Source organism: Primulina tabacum, chromosome 16, assembly GCF_025594145.1.
Source record: "Primulina tabacum isolate GXHZ01 chromosome 16, ASM2559414v2, whole genome shotgun sequence".
NCBI lineage: Eukaryota > Viridiplantae > Streptophyta > Magnoliopsida > Lamiales > Gesneriaceae > Primulina > Primulina tabacum.
This window is the reverse complement of record NC_134565.1, coordinates 8485500-8495550: the sequence shown is the minus strand read 5'-3', so window position 1 is coordinate 8495550 and position 10051 is coordinate 8485500. Positions and strand designations below refer to the sequence as shown.

The 10051-nt window shown below is 35.3% G+C and overlaps 2 protein-coding genes across 2 annotated transcripts; both read left to right on the top strand.

Moving 5' to 3' along the window:
- Positions 1 to 4838: 4838 nt before the first annotated feature.
- Positions 4839 to 5369, top strand: LOC142528328 (putative mitochondrial protein AtMg00310). The gene has a single exon (XM_075633372.1). It carries the CDS (start codon positions 4839 to 4841, stop codon positions 5367 to 5369), a length of 531 nt encoding a protein of 176 aa, XP_075489487.1.
- A 2570-nt stretch (positions 5370 to 7939) lies between these two features.
- On the top strand, positions 7940 to 9068 carry LOC142529793 (zinc finger protein ZAT3-like). The gene has a single exon (XM_075635434.1). The coding sequence runs from the start codon at positions 7959 to 7961 to the stop codon at positions 8865 to 8867; it is 909 nt and encodes a 302-aa protein (XP_075491549.1). The 5' UTR covers positions 7940 to 7958; the 3' UTR covers positions 8868 to 9068.
- The last annotated feature ends 983 nt before the right edge of the window (positions 9069 to 10051 follow it).

Below are 10051 nucleotides of genomic sequence, written 5' to 3'. Positions count from 1 at the left end.
ATCATGTCATATTATGTATTAAGTTATTTTTAAGCATAAAAATGTATGTATGATGTAGAAGTTTGAGCAGAAAAATCTACCGAATGTATTTGGAAGTATTTTTGGAGTTGAAATTTCGTGTTATGATGGTCTTTCGAAAACTGCGATTTTTCTGTAAATATTTTGAGAAAACTTTCAACTACAAAAACGTGGATCTTTTCGATACGTTCGATTTGATATAAAATTCGAGTTATTTGGATTAAAAACGAGTGAGTTATGGTGTTTTTAGTATGACTGCTCAAGTTAGATCCGAAAATTCCTGTTTTGATGTTCTTTCGAAAACTGCGATTTTTCTGTACATATTTTGAGAAAACTTTCAACTACAAAAACGTAGATCTTTTCGATACATTCGATTTGATATAAAATTCGAGTTATTTGGATTAAAAACGAGTGAGTTATGGTGTTTTTAGTATGACTGCTCAAATTAGATCCGAAAATTCCTGTTTTGATGTTCTTTCGAAAACTGCAATTTTTCGGTACATATTTTGAGAAAACTTTCAACTACAAAAACGTAGATCTTTTCGATACGTTCGATTTGATATAAAATTCGAGTTATTTGGATTAAAAACGAGTGAGTTATGATGTTTTTCGTATGACTGCTCAAATCGTGTTTCAAGAAAGTTATGAATTTTAATGTGTTCTTGAAGTTTTTATGTTGCAGGCTTTGTTGGGGATCAATGGGTGATCGTTGCTGCATATAAGAAAGTTAGTAATGATGTTTAGAGTATTTTTGAGGTTTCGATTCATGTCGTTAAAAGCTTGAATTATTAAGAAGTCGTAAGAAATAAACTTTAATATAAATGACAGTATTTTTGGGTCGTATAAATTGTAGGGTGATTATAAAAGTTTAGTTCATTGTTATGGTGTCCTAGAATGGTCTCATAGTGTGGAATCTTGATGCATTATGTGTTAATTGGGAGAATAGACATGTCATAAAATTTTCATCAAATAATTCGTTGGGCAGACGAACACGGACCCGGAGACGGAGGTTAGCAAGGGGTTCGTGCCTTCTCATTTCTTCGACACATATTTAAACGCACAGACACGGACCCGTACACGGACCTAGGGACGGGGTCCGTGCTCCTTCTTTTACATGACACATATGAGGCAGTACCTACACGGACCCGGGGCCTGACCTGGGTACGGGGTCCGTGTAGCTTCAGTTTTTGGGATAAATATTTTATCACTTAAGGTTTGGTTTGAGGTGTTATGGTATGATTTAACATTAATGTTTTACAAGGTCAAGTGGTGAGAAATTATAGAATGTTCTAAGAAATTATTTAGCTTGAGATTAAGCATGACTTTTACGTTTAAGTTGTACACGTTAAGCTTATGAATTCATGTTAGTATGTTGCAGCAACGACACGATTGACATCCAACGAATCCCTCAGCGCTAAGTAAGTATGTATGACGTGCAAAGAAAATATTTGAAGTTTTTGAGGTATGCTAAATGTCTTGTGACCAAAAGTAAATGGGTTTGGAAGTCGGTGAACGTGGCCGAGGACCTCTCCACCCCGTTAAATTATGAACGGGTTTGAAGTTAGGATTGGAAAGCGTTAAATTATGAACGGGGACCAATCCGCCCGTTAAATTATGAACGGGTTAGATCGTGGTTGTGAAGCGTTAAATTATGAACGTGGATCAACTGGCCTGTTAAATTATGAACAGGGATCTCATGTATGTGGCAGTGGATACGTCCCTGTCAGCCCAGTACTGTGGTTTGTCTGATCAGATATTTATTATGTTAAGGGTCACTTGCTTTGAAACATCCTCTACGAAAATGATGAAGTTACGTATGTTCAAGTATGTTCAAGTATGCAGTATGTTTATGAAAGTTTATGATGATGGCACGTCAGAGTATGTATGTACGTATGTTCAAAGTCATTATGCAAAATTCAAAGTTATTATGCAAAGTTCAAGCTATTATTCAAGTTCAAGTTTCAAAGTATGTATGTTCAAGTTTTAAGGTTATTATGAAAGTTTTAAATTTATTATGCAAGTTTCAAGTTTATTATGCAAGTTCAAGTTTGAAGTTATGTATGTTCTATTTTAAGTTGCATGCGATTTTATTATGTAGTACTCGTTATTCCAGTTTATACGTGTTGAGTCTTTAGACTCACTAGACTTGATCGATGCAGGTGAGTATGTTGATGAGGAGACAGGAGGTGGCGACCAAGGGGCAGGCTTGGACTGAGCGGAAGGCTAAACCCGAGGACCACTATGTTTATGTTTTATGAAAACTTTAAAATATTATGTTTTTATGTTGGTTGTGAGATAATTTGGAATAAGTACTTTGTTGGAAAATTTGAGTATGGGATGTTGATTTTAAATATTATTATGTTGAATGATAAGTAACGACTGTATGAATTTTATGTTTAAGAAAATTTTTAATTTTTCCGCAAATTTTGAAGTAGTAAAAGTACGGTACGTTTCAGAAAATGTTGCTGATCCACTTACATAGCCCTTGCCAAGACTATTGTTTGAAAAGCATCGCGAAGTAATGGGATTAAGGGTAGTTGGCTCTAGGGCAAGTGGGAGATTGTTAGAGTAGATGCCCTGCAAGCCAACGGTTGGCTAGGAAATTTATTGACTCAAGTGGAATATACAATCTTTATTTTAATATAATTTAAATTTTTATGGTCTTGTTATACTTTATCTGTATACCCATGCAAACAGCATAGATAAAGTCCTTGATTATGCTTTAATACAAATGAATCGTAATTCGATGTTGAAACTCATTTGTAAACACTGCATATTCTAAATTCGTTCCTAGTCGATTCAGCCGCCTAAAACAGGGATAAAGGCTGCTTGAGCTCGAGACTAGCTAGCATATGTGATGATGTGTACTGCGTTTCTTGGTAAGGGCATAGAGATGTCCAAACATGCAGATGGGTAGTCATATGATGATTATACCGAACAACCCTCCCTCGGACTTTCCAAGTGGTTATCATTCATCGAGAGGATAAGTCCGTGGTTATGATTGTACACCATTAGTCCTTACGACCCGGGACAACACTGAGGCTCTATATGCTAGGGCTGTGGTTTGACTCGTTTACCGGCTCCAGGAGAGTCATCAGGTGGCGAGGTTGGGTACAGTTGCGACACATATAGGAGCCAGTGCATTGTAGTCGGGGATTCACCGCTCACCTACAGGTGTGGATATCCTATGTGATCTGATGTAATAATAGTGCATGGAATCTCTGGCCAGAGTATGAGATGTACGTTGGAGAAGGAGTTCTCCAATAGTACACGCGATGCCGCTATTATAGTTATCACATAGTTATCGAATTAATATGCAACCCTCGATGAACCAATGGTTGCAGATTTGATCGGGATATTTGAGATGAAAGGACCGTACTGTACGTTAATCATAATCGACTGGTTCTTGCAGGCATTATCAGTGATACCTAGGGGATCATGGGACAATGCTACTAGACGCTTTTACCATGATCCGATGGGTGCAATCAGAAATGAGTTCTGACATTTTTGATCAAGGTGTTGATGAAAAGAATGGGGCTAACTAGGGTAAGCCCGAATAAATGATTATGTCCTGAATCACAAAGAATTGTGAACCCACGGCTAGCTGTATCCCTGAACCATTGAGGGTCACACAAGCACTGGATCGTTTGTTTCCGTTGAGAGAGTAAATTCAAGGAGTTGAATTTATGATAATTAAATTTTGAGAAAATAAATTCAAGGAGTTGAATTTATGATATAGTAAATTCAAGAAGTTGAATTTATGAAATTTGGAGAGAATAAATTCAATGAGTTGAATTAATAAAATTTGATAATTTAATTTATTAAACTCAAAAGTTGGGTTTATTAAATAATAAATTTTGGAGGTGATAAAATTCAAGGAGTTGAATTTATAATTTAAATGATAAATTCAAATGTTGAATTTATAGTGTATTTAATTTATTAAGCTCAAAAGTTGAGTTGATTAATTAGTTAAATATGGTGGATAATATGTTTAATGGGTTTGTAGGAGTACAAGTCCAACATATTAAATAATTAAAGTTATTAATGGGCATTGATTAATGGATTAAACTAGTATGACTAGCCCAATTAATTAATCAACCCAATTAATGTTAATTAAAGGCCCAATTATTATACTATGATAATTAGGTCATTGGTTAATATAAATAAGAGTAGAGAAGAGAAACCCTAGCCACCACCTCAAAGTGATTTTCGAAAACCACAACCACCTCCTCTCTCAAATATTTCGGCCTCCTTGAAATATTTTAGGGTTTGAGACGTCTCTCGATATTTAATCTCCATCGTAAATCTCTTCCAATATTTCTAGTGCAATTTGGAAGAGGAACATACAATTCAGTCGTGGACTTGATAGGAGGATAAAACAAGGACTCCCTTGAAGAAAGTTCGTAGGGAATCAACAAAAGCTAATCCGTTTATATCGGATTAGTTGGAGTCCAGTGATTTATTCACCGAAGGTATAATTTTCTAACATTCTATGTATGTTTTGTTAAAATCATACGAGCGCCCAAAGCAAAACGTATTTTAATTGCCAAATAAATAAAATTTTTAAAACTTCCGCTGCGTTTGAGCGTGTAAAAAACCCAGATCCAACAGGGCTGCCCTTTGCCCCCCATCTCTTTTTGCTCCGCACACAAGGCTTATCTTCACTTATTCGAGGTAGTGCAATTCAGGGTAATATACGGGGGTATTCGTTGTGCGAGGACGGCCCCGGGAATTACCATCTTCTTTTTGCGGATGACACGGGCCAAATGATCAATATACAGAAGTCCAGCATTACTTTCAGCCCCAACAAGACCTGCGAAATGAAAGTCATGGCATTTAATACATTGGAGATGAATCGTGCTGAGTCTTATGAGGCCTATCTGGGACTCTCGGCATTTGTGGGAAGAAGTAAAAAGAGAAGTTTCCACAGTTTGAAGGAAAAAATGTTCTCTGCTGGTGGACGAGAAGTTATCATTAAAGCAGTTGCCTATGCTATTCCAGCATACACAATGAGCGTGTTTAGACTCGTAGATGTTTTGTGTAAGCAAATACAGACGATGATTACTGATTACTGCTGGGGCGAACTCAAAAAAGAGAAGCGGATTCACTTGAAGAAATGGAGTCTTCCATGTCTGTCGAAATTAAATGGAGGGGCTGTGTGGTGTCGTGACTTAAATAACTTTAATCAAGCTTTGTCTGCAAAACAAGCCTGGCGGGTTCTATCTCATCCAGATTCACTTGTTGCTAGAATTTTCAAGGCTAAATATTTCCATTCTAGCAATTTTCTTGATGCATCAAGGGGACATAATTCATCTTTTGCTCGGAAAAGTGTGTTGTGGGTTACTAGATAAAGGAATTCGTTGGAGAATTGCTTCTGGTAGGAATGTTTGTGCGTTTAAAGATCCTTGGATTCCTAGATCAAAACGTTTCAAACCTATCACGAGTCCATAATCAAGTCAAGCTCTACTGAGGGTGTATGATATAATGACATCTTCTGGTGGTGGGGATTGGAATATGATTGCACAACATCTTTGGGGAATGGATCACCATGTTATTAGGAGCATATTTACAGATTGACAGAATGATTTGGATTATATCGTGCACCAATTTAAAGAGTTAATCATAAACGAGTACCATTTCTCATTTGTTTTTACTCGGAACGATTATGCCTATGTTTTGGCCACAGCCTCTAGTTCCTGTACTAGTCCTATGGTATGGATTGAGCCTCCGGAATTTATTGTCTCTCTTCTGGATTATTTTTACAATAATCTTGCTCATTATTAATAATATCGTCTTTTGTTGAGTTTTAAAATAAAAATAATAATAATAATAATAAAGCAATGGGGTCTTATAAACCTATTTTTTAGTTTTTTTTTTTTTCATTGTAGAATATGTTTGTTACAATTGAATTGATTCCGGAACTTGTCTCGTTCCAAGCAAAAATTTGCGTAAAACGATTTCACGAATCGTATTTTGTGAGACGGATCTCTTATTGAGTCATCCTTGAAAAAATATTACTTGTTATGTTATTGTGAATATCGGTAAATTAACTCGTCTCATAATAAAAATTCGTGAGACCATCTCACAAAGACCTCCACCTCTTTCAAAATTTAAGACTTCGATGCTTGACTAGCTAAAAGCCGTCCGCAACAACCTTTTCTATTTTTAAACGAACTACCAAAACTAACCTTGAGAATAAGAAAAATTGTAATAATTAGGGTAGACTTTATTGTAATTGTCCTCATTCGTAAAACTTTCCACAACTTATCATGATTTATAATTACCATTAATTTTTTTACTATTTACTAAAAGTTTTAAAAAACATAGTTTAATATGTAATCGTGTGTGTTTTTTTACGTTATTATATTTATCCCGTAATTTTCAGTTTCTCTCGCAATCCGTAGCTATAAAATTTATCATGGAGAAAAAAAAAACATAAACATGGACAAAAAACAGCCAACCAATTTCAGAAATTATCACAATTCATTACATAATTTAAGGTCAGAATTCCTTTTAAAAAAAATCTATTTACAATTTTCTTTTGTAACTAACACATTTTTTTGTTTATTTATCATCTTATAGATTATTCATGATCTCAGTTTACTAAACAGCAAAAAATAGTTTTTTTTTTACTGAAATGCTTACGTGACATCAGGCATATCAGCAACGTTCGTAGCCATGTTAATTTCAGAAACACGTAATCGTTTTTTATGACACATCGTTATTTTTCGACGCCATGTCAATACTCTGAGGCATTTTTTGGTGTTCATGATAAGGAGTTATTGATTTTTAACCCTTCACTTATCATGTTTTTGGTGTGCATGATTAAGATTGTGATAGGGGCCCGTTCATCCCGTATGCGGCCCGTACTGTATGCATTATTATCCTCTTATTAATGAATATATAATTTTTTGAGGGAGAATGAATGATGTTTGATTAATTTAATTTTTTTTTAATATCTTAGAGTTTACGTAATTATAAATTCAACAAATTTAATAATATTTAAATATAATTTTTAATTTGACTAATATTATAATTAATTTAATTATTATTGATCATATTTTAATTATTATTATATTATTTTAACCGTAATATTATAATTGTTATTAACCATTATTTAATATTTAAATTTTCATTACTATTTTAATTATCACAATAAATACATATTTATGTTATTATCAAATTTTAATTATTTTCTATAACATTAATTTATTTTTTAGTTGTTTTCGAAAATTGAAATTAATGAAAATTTAATAATTCATACAATATTTTAATTTTATTTATAATTTTTTAGATAAATTAATTCTAGAAATTTTATTATTTATTCAATCACTTTAAAAATATATTACTAATTAAGATATGATGAGGATATTTTAGTAATCATAATATAATTAACAAAAATAATCAAGCAAGTTAAAATAATGTCAAACATTATATAATTTATCATAATGTGTTATTTATTCATACTTTTTATTTTATAATCACTCTTATTATATATCATTTACTTATTTTATCACACGAACCAAACGATGCCGGATAAAAAAGTAAAATCGAAAAAAGTATAAAGTAATGTATCAAGACCATAAATTGATAAATAATAAGACAAAAAATAACAAAATATGCAAGTTACAAATCACAAATGTAATTTTCCGTTGGTATATAGCAACATAGATTTGGGTTACACATAATTAATTTTTTTATTTTTGATGAATATATATATAAAATTTTATAATCTTATGAATAATTTTGTTTAATTTGAATGGGATTAATTTCAAATTTGGTTAATTACGGATTAAGATTAAGTTAAGGAATGAGGATAGAATTTCACAACCATAACGTTAACGTTGTAACTACCTGCGGAAGAACAACAATAACCGCCCCGCTCCTCCATTCTTACACCATTTTTCCACCTCCAAAACGCCACTCCTTTACACAGCATCATGGATAACCGCAGCTCCGATTTCCATACGCCGAAGATGTTTTCTTTGTCTCCAGCCCGACAAGAATCCAGTGGTCTAGCCAAACAAAACCCTAGAAAGAAACGCTCCAAGATTGTGACCGCCGGAGCAGCTTCCAGAGTCAACAAATCCGCAAGAAAGCCCGACCCCGCAGCCCCGAAGATCACGAGGCCATGCACTGAGTGCGGCAAGAGGTTTTGGTCGTGGAAGGCCCTTTTCGGGCACATGCGCTGCCACCCGGAAAGAGAGTGGAGGGGGATCAACCCACCGCCCTACCTCCGCCACCATCATGATAGTGAAGATTCGTCCGCAATGACGGAGGAGGAACACGAGGTTGCCTCGTGTCTCCTGCTTCTGGCTAACGGGGATGATAACCAGGAATCCCTTTCTACTGCTTGCACTGTTAACCAAGGGACGCCGCTGCATTCACTTGATTATTTCTATTATTATTATCAATCCGACAATAATAATAATAATAACAACAACAATAATGATCGAGGGTTCGAGTGTTCTGGTTGCAAGAAGGTGTTTGGGTCTCACCAGGCTCTTGGGGGACATAGGGCAAGCCACAAGAATGTGAAGGGATGCTACGCGATTGCGATGAATAATGTCGATGATCAAGAACACAGCATAGAGGGTGACGGTACTCGTGATAATCAGATGATAATTGGGCACAAATGTAGCATCTGTATGCGGGTCTTTTCGAGTGGCCAAGCATTGGGTGGACACAAGAGATGCCACTGGGAGAAGGCCGCAGCGGAGGAGGCCGGAGGTTTTGATTTGAATTTTCCAGCTATAGATGGTGAAGATCAAGAATATGCTTCATCCTACTCTTCTATAGATTCGGCCTGCTTGCGTTGTCCAGACCTGGATTTAAGTTTACGAGTTTAGTTTCAGATCAGGGTGATGTGATACACAGCTAGACGGATAGATGGCAATATAGTGATTTTTTCGATGCATTTTAGTAATGAGAGTATTAGTGGTGCTGACTATTTCTTCATCAATTGATCAGTATATGTGTGATCAAGTACGAAGATTTGTAATACTTCAAACTAATTTTAGCTGGATTACTGCAATAGATTGCTTAGATGCAGTATTATAAGTGATATACATTGTGTGTACTCGTACAAATAGGCGAATTCCGTGTAGAATTAACTCGATATTGTTTAGTTGTTTCTCCAAGTGTTCATGTTACCTAAGATGCATTGTCACACAATTACTCTACATTTTTCTGTTGCTCTTTCTTTCGAGTCTTCATTACCTAGTTGTATATATATGTGCATATATTTATTTTGTTTCATTACTTGTGGGCACATATGCACTTGTTCATGGCTATTGGCTAGTGTTGTTTTATCAGGTTTGGGGTGTTTTTGGAGAGTTTCATAGCTAAATGGTCTCACTGGAACATTCTTGTTATTCATTTAGTTCATAATTTGACTGAAAATGAAGTTTAGATTTAATGGATTTGCGTGTGAATCATTTGGCGAATACACAGGCTTTTTGAGGACTTGTGTATTTTGAGGTATTTTTTGCTCCTGCCTGATGATGAGAGTTTGGCGTCAGTGAGGAAGGATTGGGAGAGTCAGGCACTGTTAGCCATCGGAAAAGTGGTAAGGGAGTTGGTGGGAAACAGGAGAGCTTGGCGAAGGAGGCGTCGCTTTTGGTCGTTATAGCACATGAACATGATGGATCTTTCGATTACAGAGATGTGCTCGCATCGTTTACATGCGTCTCGGGTTTTGGATGATGTGGTATTTTTAGCTCGTTTGGGCAAGTCGACTGGTAGTGATGAGTTCAGGTTTTGGTCCATAGCTGAGAAAATGGCTTAGGAAATATGAGAGATTTCTGAAATGCACTCCTTGTCCTAAGGCATTATCACCTTAGGGCTTAAAGGTTTGCAGTTCTCTTCTCTTCTACGGTTTTGCAAACCCAAATCGTGTAGTCAGTAGCTTATAATTAGATTCTAGAAACAAGGCTTTGTGGTTCTTTGGCAAATTGAAGCTGAGAGACATATTGTGATGTCAAAACATGGGTAACCATTGAAAATTGCTTGCTTTTACAAGAATCTGTTCTTG

Coding starts and splice junctions, on each gene's coding strand:
- LOC142529793 (XM_075635434.1), top strand. CDS start 7,959: ATGGATAACCGCAGCTCCGATTTCCATACGCCGAAGATGTTTTCTTTG.
- LOC142528328 (XM_075633372.1), top strand. CDS start 4,839: ATGAAAGTCATGGCATTTAATACATTGGAGATGAATCGTGCTGAGTCT.